A 19,913-nucleotide genomic window follows, 5' to 3' on the forward strand; every position below is an offset into this window, starting at 1 on the left:
ATTGCTTCAAATCAACATTCTTCTTCGTCTTCCCTTTCTTCCTCTCATGCTTCTTTTAGGGTGGCTGAGGTGAAGAAAAAGGAAAAACAACAAAAATATTTTTTTAATAGTTTGGATCTTTTTCAGTTGACACATTTTGAAGAAAATTGTTTTTGGAATTTCTGTCAGTGATTAAATTTTTTACAATAATCATTGCAAGGTTTTATAGATTTTGTCTCATATTCAGAAACAAAAACGAAAAATCAAAAGGCAAGGACACAGTCATGCAGATTTTGATGTGAATGACCAATAGATCTACGCTGATGTCATTTAACTTCTGGATGTCCAGGACACCAGATTATGAGCACTGCCCATAGCTGCTTGTCTGTGAAGCTGAAGGCTGAGTGCCCTTTAAATGTTTAACTTGGATTATTTCATTGCATTAATCCTTTCTCAGACATAATTAAACAGGTGATGAAAAACAAATTGTAAATATAGTTGTCCCTTGTGTTAGAAAGAATAATGCTCCATGGTATGCGTTCACATAAGTAATGGGAAACTGATTCATGTATTGCCTACGCTTGAATACCTTAATATATCAGTTGTTGTGGTTCATCATTAAAATTGTGGAAATGACAGTGCTTTTAAAATATATGGCAAGATACGCTTTGAAAAAATGAGGCCAGGTCATAAAATCGAAAGGATAACATAATAAATAAAATTCCAGAAACCTGAGCATGTCTACTACAGCTTTGCCCTCCTTCTGACTGTGGTGTTGATGTTGGCAGGCAGTAGGCTGTGATCGACAACTTGGGAGCAATGCCAAGGAAGACAACTGTGGAATCTGTGCAGGAGATGGTTCGACATGCAGGCTTGTGAGGGGACAAGCTAAGGCACATGTCTCACCAGAAAAAAGTAGGTTGCAAATTGATACTGTGGTAATTTATCCTTGACTGTTTTCTGCTTGTATATTAACACACATATTGCAGAGTATGACCTTTTCTCTATATACTTGTTTGCAGTTTTCCAAAGCTACTTACTCAAAAGTCTGTGCTAGATTAGTCTACTGAAATTCCATGAGGGATACCACACATAAGGGTACAGCTAGGAAAGAATTTGAGATATGCATTTTTTGTCGAGCGACTTAATTCATTTTATCAGGAATAACTATCAAGATACACACCTTATTTTAGAGAGTGTCCTCATGTTGCAATATGTGTGATGCCGCAGCAAAATGTTTTTAAATCATGGAAACATCTTATAGATGGCTTTATGGAAATTGTGGTGTGTGATTGAAAGTGTCTGGTTTTCAACTTAACTTAGCTTTTTTTTTTTAATGTCTAAAGACAGTTGAACTTCAGAGGCAAATTAAGTTCTTCCACGGTACAAAAGGAATAAGGTGAAAATGGAGTAATACTTGCTTCTCATTTTTTGTATATGTGGCTCAAATTCTGCCATTGTTCTTCAAAATAATTAGCCCCTTACAGTGAGTAACTTTGTAGGTCTCAGTATTATTGAAAATAGGAGTATCAGAACTGAACTCTGTAGTAGAGTTTTAAGAGTCACGCTGTGCTCATGTCCAGGAAGGATGTCATGCGGACTTACCTCTGACTCTTGTTTTCTTTGAAAATACAGTTTCTCCAGTTGAACTAGTTCCTTCTAGCAGATAGTAGATGGGAGGAGAATGAGCACAAGCCTATAGCTTTGTGTGTTTTCCACCCTCACAGATGCTCCCTGTAATCTCATAATATGTCCAGAGTGCTTATCACGTGGAAATAGCAGTTGCTTCACCGTTTCTTTTCTGATTATTTCTGGACTCACAATGTGTGTAAGTGATTGTTAGATGGAGATGCAGCCTTTGGGGTCTGCTACTGTCCTGCAGAGCCACAGAGGCAGGGGTGATGATCATGTGCTTTTAGAATAAAGTTTATATGCAAAGTTCAAATGCAAGCAGGTATTTTTTTAATGGGCAAAGCACCTGTCTCAGACAGCTGTAGATACCTGAGTACTGCTATAATTCAGCCTCCAAAGATTTCACTAATGCCCTGATTTTGAGAGAGCTGCTCTATATTGAATCATTTTTAATTCTTTCTGCATTACATATAAATATTTCCATGTTTTCTTATGCTACTCTTTGCATTATGCTTCAGTGTAAATGTAACTTGAAAAACAATGTATGTTAATTTAATGCATGGTACTGTAGAGTGTGAATATCTGTACTGCATACTTTATACATATGTATTAAATCACAGAACAAAGCAATCTAAAATAATGAATATTTTTGTGCCAGCATCCTTCAGTGTCAGAATTTATCACAAGTCAGAAAGCCTTTTTTTAATGATCTGGATGGACTATCAGTGTCAGCATTTGCTTTGTCTTTACTAGAAGTCTTTTTCATAGATGAGAGAATGTAGCTCAGTAATTTATAAAGTTGCTCTTCATGCAACAATGAGCATATGTCTTAAACATCTGCACTGAGCTGGGTTTCCATGTAGGGTTACTCTTTGTTCACTTTGTCATATCAAATACTCAGAGCTTCTGCTCAGTGCAGAATAAGCACTTGTGAAGCAGTAAAGATTGGATAACATTTCTGTAGTATCAACAAGTTGTACTTGTTTTATGTGTTTATGTGTAGACAGATACATAAGGGATGTACATGCACCAAATACCTCTTCCCTCTTGCTATTCAGCTAGAACAGAAAGGATTGCACTGCCTATGCCAGTTTTATAGCCACAGCAGTTCTCCCAGAGAAGGATAATTCTGAGGAGACCCCTAGCTCATTTAAGGCAACCCAAACTAAACTTGATGGATTGGCAAATCTGGCTGGATAGTTCTTGATAAGGAAAATTAAAAGGCTCACAACTTATTACTCCTTAGTAAGTAAGTATAGTAAGGACAAAGTACAGTAAAACTGTCATTTTGTGACAGAATATTGATCTAATTTTTCTTGTGGTATTCTGGCACAGGAAAGAGCTGACTACAGCTGACCTCACTTGGTGGCTCCCATTGCTTTGAGTATGTTATGAAGGATACCCACGCTTCTTTTTCCTCTGTCAGAATTCATTGGCTCTGGAGGAGTTCTTTAAAATTAGATGAAGAAAGACTCCTTTGGGAAAGATGCCAGGTCAAGTTTTGGTTTTATCTTCGATTGCATTCGGCCAGATTATACGATGGAATTATCATTCACATAAACAAAATGATACACACACCACTCAACTCAGAAATGTTGATGATTTTCTTGGCATTGTTAGTGTCAAAATATTTTTGGGGGTCAAGCCGTTCAACACTATGTGGAAATTTTTCTGTATAATCATCTTTTGTGTGAATGAAATATACAAATAAGCAAAAAGAGAGCATAGCTTTATGTGGAACAGTAAACGGAGACACAGTATCTTCCAAATCTTCATTTGGGAGCTAGTGTTGAGAAGTTAAATATCAACATGTGACAGATATGTATTTAAGGGGGTGCTTGTAAGGTTGTGAGCAGGATGTAAACTTTATTGTGCAATGAGGCAAATTAAGAAGTTGGAAGAAAAGTGAGAAGAAAAGATTTTATTATGAAAATAAAGAGACATTGGGGAAAATAAAAGCAACTAGATATCTTGGTCCTTATTTGAAAAAAAAAAAGAAATTTAGACATTGATAGCAAATAATTTCTAAGCACAACTTGTCTTACTATCTTTTTATACAAAATGAATGCTTTTCCTTGATCAGAAGCCTAAACAGCATAGAAAGAAAACTTACTGATTTGTGAATATGAAATGAAATGTCATTTCAAAAGTTCTTTATTTTTTTCCACTTACACTTAATTGCCTTTGAAAGACAAAGTGAGTTAGACTTCTGCCAGCAAGTCAGATTCTCACATTCTGGTAAAATGATTAAAGGTTTGACTAATGATATTCAAACAGAAAGTGTAATAGGTTGTAAAATGTACCGTCCCATTGGGAAATGAGTTATCATGGGCCTGATGTTTCTAGTACAATATGCATGGAACTCCCATTAACTCCACTGCACTTTGTACGCATGGAAAAATTGTAGGATTGGGCCCTAATGTCTGCTTTCTGCACCATTATTGGCAAGAAATGGTAGGAAAGTGTTCTGGTTCTGATACCAAGGAAGAAGTAAAGATGCTGGTTCTGAAATTAACATTGTGAAATTGAAGGAGTGAAGCTGAAGGCTCAGACTTCTAATCTGGTCTCATTTGATTCTCAAAAGCCATGCAATACTTGTGAGTTTTAGCTTTCCTAACTTTTTGCTAAAAGCTTCATGGAAAATATATGTGTTGGTAGATTTGTAACTATTTTTTAATTCTTTTTGCCATGCATTTTATTTGCTATGATTCTATGCAATTTATTGTCACATTCTTGTATGTCATCACCCCAAACATACTTATCAAAAAGCTCATTTCAGTTTCCTCATATAAACAAGAGGCCTTCTGCAAGCCCTGTACCTCTTCACTCTGAGCCTCTGTTCAGTAACACCACCTGGCTCAGTTTTGTGGCAATGTGCTACCTCACATCTTTCTTCCTTCTGTGAAATCTATGTACATGGAGCTAGTAAGCCTTATTGTCAAGGTTGTCTGATACTTCATATGTTTATATGCTTAACGATTTCTTGCCAAAATTTAACAGTTGGGTGAGAAACTTTGTGTGCCAGGTGCTGAATGTTTTGGAGAAATTTCAGCCGGAATAACTCAGCGTATTCCAAGGACACAGCAGAGAAAAACATGTTGTTTCCCATTGTCTAAACATTCCTGAAAACTTTTCATTAGTATGTCTCAATATCCCCTATTATTGGACCTGATTGCAGATCGGGGATTTGAAATTTGGCAGGCAGTGTTCCTCTGGTTGTGGATAAGTTTTTTGCAATATCTGTGAACATTGACACATATCTTACTATAATATTTCACAAAAATAAGTAAATAAATGAAAAAGCCACCACTTTCCCCTCAGGCTCTGTAGAGGTTTCTTGGATGTTAATGCTAACATTTCTGAAAAGCTTGTCCTTTTTTGAGCATGCTCTAGCTCGCTACATGTCCTAACCACAAACAGTTGTATATGTGCAGTCTCCTTAGAATAAATTGACATGTTGCTCTTCCAGAGCTAAGATATTACAAGGAGGCCTTGTGCTTTTCTCTTGCCTTCTGCCTTGCTGCTGTGTGAGATGGGGACCAGGGACTGAGGCAACAGCAATGCCTCCAGACTCGCATTCAGGCATTAAGAAAAACAATCTGCAGATAGATTCTGGCTCTACCAAGCTTCAGACTTCTGATAGGGAGTGATGAGAGCACATCCAGATGAGACCAGCTGAACAGAAGAAATTAGCATTATATTCATATGGCAAAAGAAAGATATGAGAAGGTAGGGGGAAAATTGAGGACTGACTGTACAGATGCACTGGGTCAAGGAAAACGAGTAAGAACGGAAGACTGAGATTAGATAAGGAATCTGGGATGGGAGACAAATTGAGAAACAGGCTGAGAGGAAGGGGAGAAATGAACTGTATCTAGAGCCAGAAGAGGGAAAGAGGGAATTGGGACTGCTTTGGCAGGAAAATTGTGTATAAGGAGGGACAGAATGCCAATATGTTAGTATTTCAGTTTGGATAAGGAATATATTTTTTGAAGCAGATTTCCTGATGGTCCTAACATACTGCTCATCAGTTCACATCATGGAGTGGTCTTGGAAAGTACAAAACTGGTTTTTCTGGTTGAAGCCAACCTAGAAGGTGTGCTCCAGAAAAGCACCTAATGTTCTCCTTCACCTCCTTATTTCTTGAAAGAATACCTGCTACATTTTGTCATGGGAATTTAGTTTGGTTTATTTGGGGCTATTGTAGTTACTGTGAGGTCTCCTTTACTTTTGTCATCTCTTACCCTACACAAAGAAATTCCTGTGTAAGGACATTGGCTATTTCATTACTTCATTCACGCTGCCTCCCTGCAAAGAAAGCCTGAAAATACTGATTTTTGTGTAATTCTGCAGTAGAATGAAGTTATAGATAGGCTTTTTTCTCGTATTTTTGGGGAGCTACCAAGAAGATTTTTCCATACTCTCTCACATACTTGGAGTCTCAAGTGATTGTATCTTGTAATTAGCATAATTGTTCTGTAGGGTTGGTGGTTCCTGTCATTTTCAAGCAAAACTGTTAAACTGTTCTCAGAGTAACCAATCATGAGCATGAGCCTGGAGAGGGTAGGGCTCAAGGACAGAGAGGAATTACACTTTTTTTTTTTTTTTAAACCATGGGACTTTTAGAGTCAACATAAGTAACTGCTGTTGTTTTTGGGAGCACATACTCTTTTAAAAAAACCTGAACTAGTTAGGTATGTAGTTGGCTTTGCAGATTTTTGTCATTGAGCAGGTTAGCACACACCCCAGCACCAATGTCTTTTGAAATTAAACATAGCATCGCAGCAGATGAGGAGAGCCCCTGCAGTAAGACTCCAAACAGTTTGAGTTTTTTAGTTCCCTTGCGCTGACAGTTGTTCTTGGACCATTGTGTTTTGAGAGCACAGAGGCCTTCAATCAGACCTGGAGGACCAACAGATAAGTGCTGAGCAAATACACGGAAAGAAAAAGTTTTTATAGGCCTGAAATAAATCCTCTGCCCTGCTGTAAGAGGAGAGAGGGAAAAATCCCAACTGGCCCATATGTGAAACAGTAAATGGGTCCGCCATGACCCACATGGAAAAGTAAATAAAACCTGCTGAATTGGATTGAGCTCAGGAATGTGGCTCCTTTATTTTGATCCTGGGGATTAGCTCCCAGTCTTACCATAGCAGGGAGTCTGATCTTGCTCTCACTGAAATCCAAAATCTAAATCCACATTAACACCATAGAAACAGGATCAAACCTTGCCACCTAAAGTAAGAGCAATCCAGGAGCTTAATCAGCAAGTTCTGTGTGTAGTGTTGCACACATACATTTGGTGAGAGGGTTGCAGGTTCAGAGCAGAGTGCTTGTTCCACCCAGGAGCCAGAAAAAGATGACCCCATCCTCCCTCAGGCATCTGCACAGTGGAAGCAGTGTTAGGATAGAGAGACAGTGTCTCACGCATCTCTTTCTTAGTTTTCAAGGTGAGCTTTATGACTCTGAAGTCAGATTTTATAGTCCAGTGTTTCCATATGTTCCAGATGATTTGAGACAAGGTCAGCACTTAACTTTTGAAGATATGTTAGAAGCAAAAAAAAAAGATAATTTAAAATTCTGTGTACAGATTTCAGTGCAGCAATTTCCTCATGTCTTCATAGAGTTCACTGCTTTTAACAATGTAGATCCTACTTATTCAATGGGAAATATACACCTCTAAACCATTTTTAAATAGGTTTGCACACAGCCTTGTGTCCATTCAAGAATATAAATTTCATTATATCAGCTGAAAAGCAGAGACCTTTGGAATACATTGCTTTGGAGTCAGACCTGGGCAGTCATAACTACCACTTGGTAGGAAGTTTAAATTGTCCTCTGGAGAAACCGAAAGAGTTTCTTGGGTCAATTAATTCCTATTGTCTTCCAATTCCTTATCACTGTTCAGAATTTCAAAATCTAACTTTTTTCCTCTTATAATTTACTTTATCTCATAGGACTGTCCTAGGTCATAACTGTCTCTGTACGATACAAGCATGTCCTATTGCCAGACTTCTTGACAGTTTTGTGGAGCTGAGGAGGTTGAACATTGTTGTGGTGGTGAACTTAGTCATCTCTTCTAATGCAAATAAAATACCTTCTGGTAATATTGTCTCCGCTGCAGAGAAACACCAAATTTAGCACCCCCGTGAGAATTTCGGACCATATCAGAGAGTGCTTCGGTGAGGTTGGAATGTCTGTAGTACTGCTAAAAGAATGTGAAGCATCCTGAAAAGGGATCAGCAAGGCCTGCCGAAGCGAGCAGACCTTGCTGTAAGGAGGTGGAGGAAGCGCAGCAGAACGACCCTGGTTGTTCTCAAGAGGAGCAGTCCTACACATCTCTGCACATCTGCAAATCTGGGCCTCATCCATTACGTGCAGAGTGCCCTTGGTTCCACTTCAAAACAGCAGTTGCATGTATTCAGAACTGGCTGGGATCAGACTCTTATGTGAGGTTTTGTGCTGTAACTGCTGGTTGGTTGTCAAGACAGGATACAATCCCTGACAAAGCAGGGACAGATGGGCCCCTCAAACCTGCTTTCTTTCAAATGCTGTAGAGCACATATGAATTCAGTAGTTATTTCCTTGCTTTAAAGATATACACATCCACTACCTTCTGGCTATCTTTAGCAATTCACCTGATGAAAAACCAAGATGCAAAAAGATATTAAGTGGTTCAGTAGTTAATGTTTTTTCCAGGGCTCCTTAACTGTATTATTGTTCTTACTGTAGTATTTTGCACTCTGGTGGAATACCCAAGTATGAAATTAATAAAGGTCATATTTTATTACATCCAAAATAAATTGTTATATTTGAATGACCTTCCTAGAAATTGGTGATATAAAAATTGTAACATAAGAAGGTGTTTATTTTAGAAAAAATAATTGCAGTATTTGCGTGAAGTATCCTGAACATTTGGCAGAATTTCATACTTATGCTAAGGAGATGTAAACCAGAAGCTGATAATTTAGCATCTACTATAAAAGAGTCTGGTTTAAAGTGGAATGCAACATTCTTCAACTACTTTTTAGTTCAAGCTAAACTGAAATATTCTTCCTCTCTCTGTTGTATGAGTAATTCTGGAGCGATGTATCACTGTCTTTCAGCTCACTGTACTTTTGAATTTGCCCCTGGTTATATATTCATGCTATTGAATTGAATACAGCACCATCTATGGGGTGTGCCTGGAAAAGGCCTGCATTTGCAGGTCCCTCCTGAGGGCAGAACTGCAGCTTGACCATGATGGAAATGGCACGCAGGCTATTGGTACTCTGTTGTTTGGACTCTTCTCCCATGGTTTTGTGGATATCCCTGTCATGCGTTGTCTGTACCCTTTTCTAAGAGCACTGCTCTCGTTGGCTTGAAAGATTCTAGTTGATGGATTTGACTGTTAACTCAGTTTGCTTGGGCAAATTATAGATTTCTTATGTTTGAAATGGAAAGTAATAACTTTCAGCCTTGGTAAAATGCACTGAAGTAAGTGTTCTGTACATTTATACGTGAAGAGGCTATTCAGGCAGCCAAGAGCTGTTTTGTATTGACATGTTCTATTCAGGTCTGGTTTGGTTTATAGTTAATTTTAAATTGGGTCTCTTACTGGAAGGAATGATCTTATATGGTATGTTAGATGTAGATACTCTGTTATAATATATATGTTATAACTAAAATATATTTGCTCTTAACTGGTCTGTAATTGGTTAAGGGCTGGTGTTAAGTAGATGATTTATTTCCTGTAAGTCCTGCCACTTATTAAAGTTGTGACCTGCAGCAGGAAATGAGGTGTGGGCAAAATGAGACTGAACAGCTGCAGGGTTTTGTAAGGGGTAAGCACTACTTAGTAGATTCCTTTTGTCAATTCGGTGATTAGGAAATAAAACTAAGACAACAGAGTGTAAATATGCTCTTAATACACCACTGACATTTCAGTTGTTTTTGTTAATAGCAAATAATTTTCCAACAGCAAGAAAGATTTACAAGTCCACGCGTAGGTCTATAAGAGTTGCATTGCATAGCAAACAGACTCAGTATACTCTACTTAATAAAATATGATTATTTTTAATAGAAAAATTGTGAAACCTGTTAAATATTTTCATAGTCACATTTGACAGTTTTCAGTCTAGCTATGTGATGTGCTAATTCCCTGATGCAGGATAACTTCTAAAATAGTTCTTTAATTTTCCTAGGGGAAGAAACTGTGATTGCTGTTCCACATGGGAGCCGCAGTGTGAGAATTACACTCAAAGGACCAGCACACCTTGGTATGAGTGAGCTGTTTTTTGTTTTTATTCATAGGGAGAAGATACAAACTGAGCCTTGTCTCTGAACTCATCCACATTTTAAGAGTATGGGTAAGATCATAACCTTGATTCCTCTTCCCATCTTGAACATCCAGCCTTGACATTGTCTTACAGAACATGGGAAGACTACTTACTAAGTAGAAATAGAATAAAAGAAATAGTACTGGTGGTTTCTTAATTAATCTAAACCACGTAGTTCTCATATAAGGATTCTATAATTAGGTACAATCTTAAAATACATGCAAACAGTTCCAATAAAATTCCTTTTAAATGGTTTTGTGTGGGATTGATAGCACTCAAATAGGCCAGTGCCAGATTTCTGTTGAAGAGTTTGAGATATAGAGAAGGGACTTGTAATGAACTGGGGAATCCAGATCAACTCTTCAAATCCATAAAAGGACCAGAGTTGATAACCATTCAAGACATATTCCATGTCTTGTAGAAGGGAAACAATGTGATTTAGTTCCCTCTGGATCTTAGCACAGTCCTGTGATTTTGATTTTAGAAAGTATGAGTGACTGTGGATAAGTATGGGTTTGATACTTCAAACTGCTGGCTAAGTTAGCTTTAATTCAGCCAAGCACATAAGTGCAAGCTTAACAATAAGGATGCAAATAGTGTAATTGAAATCACAACTTTGACCTAGCAGCTAATAAAGCCACTTGGTTGATGAGCAGTGTTCTAGAAAAAGTAATTTAAGTAAAATGAGCTAAGGTAAACAAAAGACAAATAATCTACACAATCACTGTTTCCTTGTAAAAGTTTTGATCGTGATATATTACCAAAGAGAAACAGCTTGTTATTCTGTCAGGTTTCCTAATATTTTCTGGGAGTCTGATGCTAGTAACTATGATAATTTCTTCACTCATTGACCTGCTTTAGATATAGAACTAATCACTTCAATGGTCAGTGGTACTGCCATAGCAAGTGATGAAATAAACCACTCATTTACTGTTTAGAGCAATTTTTTTTATTAGCAAGAGTGGAGGACTTCATCCAAATCAAAGAAATAAAAATGACTTTTATTGCTATGTGGTATGTAAACAGAAGAAAGAAATGCATTTTACTTGAAAACTACTCATCTTCTTTGTTTGCTTTGAAGAAAATACCATCATTTCAAAGAAAAAATAAGACTTTTATTTTAGAATTCAGAATGACTTCTAAATGTGACTCTGATATTAACAATACGCAAAGAATAACTTAACTTTAAAATATTAGCGTAAAAATATTGGAAGAAGTGCATGAGGGTGTTATCTTGACCACTTCCAGTCAAGACTCCTGTTTTGCTATTTCTTAATTAATTCTGCAGAAGGAAGCTGTTGTTTCAACTTCATGAGGAAAAAGTACTGGATTCAGTGGCTCCTGGGGGATTTCTGGAAAGCTCTTGAGGAATGCAGCAGCAACTCGTTAACTAAGTACAGAGTGCTCCTGGCTTCCTACCCAGGGTGGTTCCATAAAGAAGCTGTGGCTTGGCATTACCTTTGTTAGCTAGTTCTCTAGCTGGAAGAGAATTGTGAAATGTTCCTTTAACCACTTCCCCCAGCACATCTGTTTGCAAATCATTGAAGATTTAGACATTTGTTACCTAAAATGTTTAAAGTGGCAGAGGCAGAAAACAAGAGGGAGCTGCTGGAGTGGGGGATGGAAACTGCATTGCTTCCTAGCCAGATCTTCAAGAACCTATATTCTAGAGGAGGTGATTCAGTGTTATTTGCTTGCCCTCATTACTGACTTGTATGTACATTTGTGGGTGTTATTTTTTACTTTGGTTTGCAACTTTATTGGCTTGGTGAGAGTGCACCAATACAACTACATGCAAAACTTAAAAAACAATCATTCTAAATGCAGGCTCCATTTGTTAGCCATGTTCTTCCTGGCTTGCAAGGAGGTGAATTTAACAGGTGGAGCAGGGACTAGTTACTGCAGAATTTCATACTGCCTCCAGTATGTGTTTGCTCTTCGAGTAAATGCAGCAATAGCAAACATTTGAAGAGCACTATGGAGTATCTGGCGCTTTTCCCTTTGTCCTGTGTTATTTTGTGTTTCATCCTGGGCTTTATGGTCTGCTCTTGTTCCAGGGAAACACAGCTGCTGGATTAATCAAAAATGAAAAGCTGGTTAGAGAGGTAGTGCATAACAGATCTGAAACAAATAAATGCTCTGAATGTTGTTTTGCAGTCAGCAGCTTATGTTAAAAGACTCATTTCTTTGTAGCTGGTATTTTGTTTGTGCCTAAGGATGCTTTAAGTGTCATCAGATAGCAAAGGTGTTATTTCTGTCTGTTTGGGGTTTAGTGAATGGCTTGGTTGAAAATAACCAAATAATTTGTATAAAATTGGTTATGAATAAAATGTTTCACTGTATTGCTTTGTTCTTGATTTGGACTACATTATGGCTTTTTGATCAATTGTTTTAAGAGTATTATAATCAAAAGAAAGACTGAAAGTTCTCTGGAACTAATTCTCCAGCAGAAGAAACAGGAAAACGAGAAGTTAATATTTTTACAAGTGGCTAATGGTAGATAACTGACTATATGAACTTAGCAGGTTATATTTCACAAAAAAAAAAAAATACTGAAGCTCTTTTCCTCTTTTTGTCAATTTCTTCTCCACTTTCAGAGATTTGCATTACTTGTCATTATTTAGCTATAAATCTATGCACTACTTGGTCTTGAAGGAGTTGCTAGGAGGATGACAATGTTGCTTGTGTTTTCCAAAGAATGCATTGGTTTATTTGGGTCCTCTGTCATGTGTTGTGTGCAAGTAACACGCACGAAAAAGAGAACTGTGGAGTAGGAACATTATCTGCTCTTTCTTGCACTGGAAGCAAGAGCTGTTTCTCTGGAATTCTTCTATGTCACTACACATGGTGCAGCGTGTTCTCATGCCACTCATTCCTTCTCCTGCCTGCTATTATGGATGCTTTTGCAGTGGGTCTTACAGCTACAGCTGGGCAAGGAATTTCCTTGGGAAAATATTTTATTTATAATATTTTATTTCTTATTCTGACAAGGGAAGTAACACAAAGTAAGACAGCTATATGTCTTTGGCACCAGTGATTATCTTGTCAGGCACAGATGACTACTCAAGAGAATTCCCTGTCCCTGTGACTCTGCATCTGGAGTCTTTGTTCCTAGTGGAAATGGGTTGGACAGGGGTGCCCTTTGATTCCCAGAGATTTATTTTTTCTCTGACAAAATAACAACTGATTCATCTCCAAATTCCTACCCTATGACCAAGGTAAAGTCATTTTGTAGAAATATATCCTTCTTTAAACTTCCAGCCATGCATGTGATCTTTGCTGTATCTATGAGAGTAGTGGAACCTAATACTAAAAAATCGGAGATGATGTTGATACTGGATTTTATCATATAAATCATCTGCTAATTCAAGAAGTAGATACGGCACTTAAAATCACTACAAAGCAAGACTTATGTATTTATGTAGGTGTCCACCAAGTCTCCAAAAGGGTAAATTCCATTATCTCACATCAGCTCTAAATGCTGCTCAATGTGTTTGCCTGTTTCTAAGGAAATTAGTGAACTATTTATACTGTTTACACAAATGCGCTTGGGAATATTCCTGTCTAGGCAAAGTGTTGGGCCTGTTTTCCTAGGTTCCTTTGCTTTTGCTGAAAATAATGACTTTGGTCAGTTTTGCCTCATTCTGATTTTTTACATAATTCTTCTATGTGTTTTTTAATTTATTTTGTTTTACAGATCTTTCCTTACATCTTCAGGAAAGCTTTCTGTTCTCCATATTTTGTATGATTGTGTCACGGGTTCTGGTAGTCCTTAAGTTTTAGATTTCCTACTCAATATCTGAAACTACAGATACAGTTCCTGAGTCTGATTCACTTTATTATTACTATTATTATTAAAACAATTTGTAATTACTTTAGAAAGATATATGTTTTTAATTTAATTTGCTTACTAAAGATCACCTACTGCTTGCCAGGTTGTTCTTTCCTGTGACTGGCTGTTTTATTCTTCCACTGCTAAGTGACCATGTGTTTTACTGACCAAATGAAAGGAGTTCTTCCTAATTTTAAGGATGTTTAATTTTCATAAATCAATCCGAAGAGAAAAGGGACAAGGAGGAGTCTTCCAGTGTCATACAGATATTTTTTGCCAGAAGTGGTGATTTTGTATGCGTTTCTTGAAAAAATGATGTTCTGCATTGCAAAACAACAACTGTAATTCTTTCAAAAAATGAATGGTTAAAAGGAGAATTCTCCATTGTAGCCTGGGTAAAAAAAAAAAAAAAAAAGTTGTTCTTAATTCAAAATCAGTTTGGAGGAGTCAGTCAAAATAAAGGTTAGTTTATCTGAGGCTGTCTCTGGAGATCTGTCTACACACATTACGTAACGTAAACATAAAGTATAAGCTTACAGCATTTGAAAAAATTATAAAGATGCTTCAGATTAATATTTCTACTTTTATTTGTCTTGCCTGGACATTATTTATTGGCATGAGATTACTCAATTTTGACACAGCTTCATCCGTTGTAGAACATCCGCTTGTACTAGTATAGTCAGCTTTTGTTTATGCAACATATTGAAAGTGTGGAATAAGTGGCTAACTGGAAAATTCATCGATGCACAGGACATAAAGCTGAGCTATGGTTAGTAGCTCTGATGAAGGCAGAGTCTTCAAGTAAGATTCTCGTGCCGATATTCACCTCACCTGGCTAAAATACAGCAGAGTATCATCAGAGTGGCCATGCTGCTCCCTGACCTACATGTCAAACGAGCTATAAACAGAGCAATTTTTGTATCCATAAATTCAAATGATCATAAGTTGTTAATGCAGTAGTTTCACTGAAAATTAGTTTTAATAAAAGCAGTTTTCAAACTTACAGCGATGTGCCATCCATGCATTTCTCATAAACTGCCCTGATAGACTGTAACCCAACCAGTGTATTTCAAGTGACTTGCTGTGCACATTCACTGTATTATGCAGATCCCAGAAATTCTAACTTCCTTAACTATATCTTCTTTTAGCTTTGTCTGCTTATAGTTCAGTCAGTTTGCTGGAAATGACTCAGTCCTAAAATGGTTCGTCTGTCTTCTGGAGGCTGTGGTCTGTTAGTTTAATCTATTTCCAAGGAATGCAGAACAGCACAAAAAGGGTTTTCATCACCACCTGTTTTGAGAAAGGGACATCTCTCAGGCAGCACTGCAGCTACTGACCTCCTGGCCTTGTTTTTTGCTAATACAGGAAATATTTGGAGTTAAGTTAATGACCTCTGCAATGGGTAGAGTGATAAAGCTTTTGAGGTGAGTGTTTGCCGAGTCTGATGCCACTCAGACATCTCTGGAGACTGCTGAAACTGCTAGGCTTTAGTTGTGAAATTAGATTTCTAAATGCATTGGTTCTATTAATTTTGTGAGTTTCAGCTTGTCCTGCTGAATGAATTGCTTTATAACTGTATAGAGTGCTTTTCTAGGAAAAAATGTCTCTGAAGAGCTTTTGGTGTGGAAGAATAGTGTGATCCTGTACTGACATGTCACGCAATCATGCATCAACCTATAATCTGAAGTGGCTAATATTCTCACAGATATTCTATATATTCTTTAATGCACATATACTGCTATTCTTGCAATGTACAGTTGCAAATATTACATTCTGACTTCCTTGAAAAGAGAAAATAGCCTGTCTAAATTTACAAATTGCATATTTCTTCCCTAGTTATAGAGTCAAAGACGCTACAAGGAGAGAAGGGAGAACACAGTTTTGATGAACCTGGAACATTTGTCATAGAAAATACAACTGTTGAATTTCAGAAGACTACAGACAGGGAAATCATAAAGATCCAAGGACCTCTTGGTGCAGATTTCATTATCAAGGTGGGATGTGTGTGTGTACAAGTCTACAAAGGTATTGCAAGTATATGCAACAGAGTAAGGAGCTGTCATTCGTGCTGTAGCAATACAACAAATCTTTTAGATAGTAAATAAGGAATCCTAATTACAACCCAAAGGCAATTTATACTAATCACATCCAGACAAGTTAAAATGCTATGAGGTTGATGTCATTGCTGTAGTAGAAAATACTACAGAATATTTAATGGTAAAATGTCCTGGACTTTTGTTTTAAATATTACTGAAATATTACTGTACACTGTACTGATGTTAATCCAGTTGAAGACTGCCACCTACTGAACCTGAACGTTGGTTCCAGTAGCACCCTAAAATCACTCTTAGACAACTGATAATCCAGCTACTGAATATTTCTAATCCTTTTAGTTTGTTATACATAGACCAAATATCAGTGTATTGTATCATATATGTGCATTTATTGCTGTGTAGAAACCTAGCAAATTTGACTGTCAAAGGAAGGTAGTCATACTGTTTTCCATTAGAAATTGAAGATGTTTCAGTATTTTCACCTCACTTGGCTTTATCTTTCTTGTTGTAGAAACAGACTTTCAGTAATGTTTATTATTTTGCATCTCTGATATCACACATGCAGTTAGACCTGCCTAAACATGAACCAGTATGCATAGGTCAGTTCTAGTCTTCCTTCTCCAGCAACTTCTTAATGTTTTGCTGATAAGGAGATAAAACAGAAGGATACAATTGGGAACTTTGTCAATCAAGTATTGATAATCAAATAATCATATTTCCTTAAATAATTTGAAAAACGAAGTGATGTGCAAAATGCTTGACTACTGGAAATTCAGATTTATTGGAGTTTCTTGAAGTTTTATGCTTGCTGTCGTAGTACTGTCTGCACTATTTCTACCTATGAATTCTGTTTTGAAATGTCATAAACAGTGGAGAACATTATACACGTGTTGTAATGGAACTTTCTCTAGACCAGGTACTCTGGATCGAAAGACAGTGTGGTTCAATTCTTTTTCTATCAACCTATCAGTCATCAATGGAGACAAACAGAGTTCTTCCCCTGCACAGTGACATGTGGAGGAGGTAAGTAATGGCAATTCTTGAGGAGTGTTTACAAGTGAAGACTGAAAGTTGCTGATTTATAACCTTCATCTACATGTTTCTTGATTAAATGTTTATGTTTCTTTGCATATCATGGTGGTTCTTTTTCAAAAAAATTCATGGTAGAATAGCAAGTAAGTCATTTTTCCCTGTGTTAATATAACTGTTTTTTTATCTTGTATTTCTGGAAGTCAAATTCTCATAATTGGATTGATCATCGGAATAAGACCTTAAGATATGAAGATATGACAATTAGAGTGGAAAATAACAATTTCTAAATTATATTTTAGGAAAGGAAACAAAAAAATACAATGAAAAAATAATCAAAAGATTAAGAGAAGGACGTATTTCTGGCCACAGTGGTGGACATGAGGGGCAGTTTTTAGAACACTTTGTTTAGAAACCAGTTACACAGAAAGCAGAATAAATAAATAGAGTTTAAGAAACAATTACTGTCAACATCTGTGGCTCTGGAAATGTGGTCTTGATAGCAGTTAGAAAATAAGACACTGCGCTGTAGTTTCTACTCCCATTGTAATTACTACCGTTTATACAATGGTTGGATGAAGCGCAGCTCAGCTACTGCTCAGCCAAGCAAGTCCACTATTTGTCAAATCTGGTTATTCAAAAAGCATTGCCTCATCATGGGAGGAATTTTTGACATCATAGAGAGCTATTTCCCTTGAGACAACATTACCCAGGTCACCTGAAAAACAAACTAGGATATCCTGCAGTGATACTGGTGTAGTGATTTCGTGATTTCCTTACAGAGTACAGATATAGTTTAAATAGTTACTTGGGACACAAGTAGGAAGTGTTAAGGTTGTATAAAGCAAAGAATCTGGGGAGCTTTTGCTGGACAATCCATTTTGATACTTGCATCGCACTCAGAAGATAATATGCAGCCCCGCAGGAAACTTCTGCATCTTATAAGATACTCAGTCTTGTGAATTGTTAGTGGCAATAGCTATCCTCTGATCATAGAATCATAGAATATACTGAGTTGGAAGGGACCCATGAGGACTGCAGAGTCCTGGCACCTGGCTTCACAGAGAACCACCCAAAATTCAAACCCTATGCCACAGCCATCTGCAGGCTGCATGCGGCCTGGGGCAGTTGGTGAATAGCCCCGCCCCCTGCCCCACGCCATCATGGCAGGGGCTCCTCCATGCAGCCTGGCCTGGCCAAAACAATGCCTCTTTTCTCAGTGCAGCCCAGGAAAGCCAAAAGGTAGGACACCCATGTGACTTAGAGCATTGTCCAAACACTTCTTGAACTCCCACAGCTCGATGCCATGACCAGGAGGCCCGATCCATGCCCACTGCCCTCTGGTGCAAAACCTTTTCCTCACCCGAACCCGCCTCTCCCCTGACACAGCTCCATGCCGTTCCCTCGGGCCCTGTCACTGCAAGCAGGGAGCAGAGCTCAACGCTGCCCCCTCCCCGCTCCCTGTGAGGAGCTGCAGGCCGCCATGATGCCTCCCCTCAGCCTGCTCAGCTCTGGGCTGAACGAACCCTGGGGCCTCAGCCGCTCCTCACACACCGTGCCCTCTAGGCCCTTCCCCATCTTTGTAGCCCTCCTTTGGATGCTAAGAGCTAAATGTCCTTCTAATATCGTGTTGCCCAAATGTTTTCACAGAACTTGAGGTGAGGCTGCAAAGTGCAGAGCAGAGTAGGACAGTCCTTCCCTCAATCCGCACAGCAGTGTCCCTGAGCTACCCCAGGGTATGGTCAGACTTTTTGGCTGCCAGGACACTTGCTGTGGTGATTCCCACAGATTGTATTTATGAATTGTTCCTGAACCTATCTGATAAGGAAAGAAGCGTACAGCATCACAGTTGTTTTCAGTGATTGCGTGTAAACACTGTGTAGACACTGAATAACTCAAAACACACGTTTACCTTCAAGGTTACTAACTGAAGTACAACCTTATTCAGACCAATGATGCGGTTTGAAAATTATAGCTACAAGTCAATCTCTTTGAAATGACTTAGTATTTTCAGTGCCTGGCTTTGTAGCTGCATATCCATAATATGAATCTGGTATCTTTATCGACAGAGATTGACACTGTTGATAGCAGTCCTGAGAGAGGAGAGACTAGTGAGTGAAGAAGCACAAAACTGAGCTAATGCTTACCCACAAAAATAGGAGTCTTAGGGATGGCATATTACTGAGGCATGCAGGGGAGCTGTACTGCAGATGCCTGACTTAAACCTGTTATCTTAACACAGGTTTGGTATCCAGATTGTCTGTCTGGAAACTTTTTCTGACACTAAAAGTTCCTCACAACAGAGGCTTGGAATCAGCGCACCACCATTCCTCACTTGAATTAAGCTATATTTAATTCTGTAATCTTCATGTGTGGGGAGGGGGAGTGTTGCAGAGAGACATCAGAAAGCACAGTCAAGCTTGAATGAACATTTAAAAATTTCATTTATCTTGTTTGCAAGTGGCATATCTTCTGGGTCCTTCCAGTACTTACACGAACAGGAACATGCTTTCAGCACTGGAACTGCATAGTTCTTCTTTATGGTTATCACCCTCATGCACGATGACACTTTGAATCAGCCAAGAGACACAGAAATGAAGCCATTGATATATGATACTATAGCAATTTCAGTAGACACTGGCTCTTGAGCTGTTAGTTTATTGACTCCATTTGGATTTTCATTCTTGTGGTTTCAAACTTTTTTTTCTTTGCACATACCAGAACATCCTCCTCCTCTCCTCGTATTAAGTCCAAGTCAGCTTCTCTGAATGAGCCTTTTTTTCTGAGCCAAAAAAAAAACCCAATGGTTTATAAAACTCAGATCCCTTCTGTTAACCAGTCTTTCCACATAATTATTTTTTTTTTGCACCAAGTAGTTACTTTGAGTTTTCTTTTGTTGGCTCTTCAACTAGGAATGTTCTTGAAACTATTTCTTGGTTTTCTTCAGTTTGACTTAACATAGTTTTTGGATCTCATCTTCAATTCCTCTGGCTTTCTGGCTTTCTGTTTTAAGGTGTTTCTTTTTTTTCTTTTTTCTTTTTTTTCTTTTTTCTTTTTTTTCTTTTTTCTTTT

General features: G+C 37.9%; 1 protein-coding gene across 17 annotated transcripts in view; it reads left to right on the plus strand.

Moving 5' to 3' along the window:
• The window catches only part of ADAMTSL3 (ADAMTS like 3), a 215,349-nt gene that overhangs the window by 131,680 nt on the left and 63,756 nt on the right, over positions 1-19,913 (plus strand). For 13 of the 17 annotated variants that reach the window (XR_002441939.1, XM_021407714.1, XM_021407716.1 and 10 more), the window contains 4 exons: positions 768-894; positions 9,792-9,866; positions 15,595-15,752; positions 16,724-16,835. Coding sequence is in view for 16 of the 17 variants with exons in the window: in XM_021407714.1 (XP_021263389.1) it covers positions 768-894; positions 9,792-9,866; positions 15,595-15,752; positions 16,724-16,835 (472 nt within the window). In the remaining variant the exon portion in view is untranslated. Of the gene's footprint in view, positions 1-767; positions 895-9,367; positions 9,432-9,791; positions 9,867-11,346; positions 11,602-15,594; positions 15,753-16,723; positions 16,836-17,981; positions 18,084-19,913 lie in introns of those variants that run through there. The other 4 variants (XM_021407723.1, XM_021407725.1, XM_021407724.1 and 1 more) reach the window with 4 other exon arrangements.

This window comes from Numida meleagris, chromosome 9, assembly GCF_002078875.1.
Source record: "Numida meleagris isolate 19003 breed g44 Domestic line chromosome 9, NumMel1.0, whole genome shotgun sequence".
NCBI lineage: Eukaryota > Metazoa > Chordata > Aves > Galliformes > Numididae > Numida > Numida meleagris.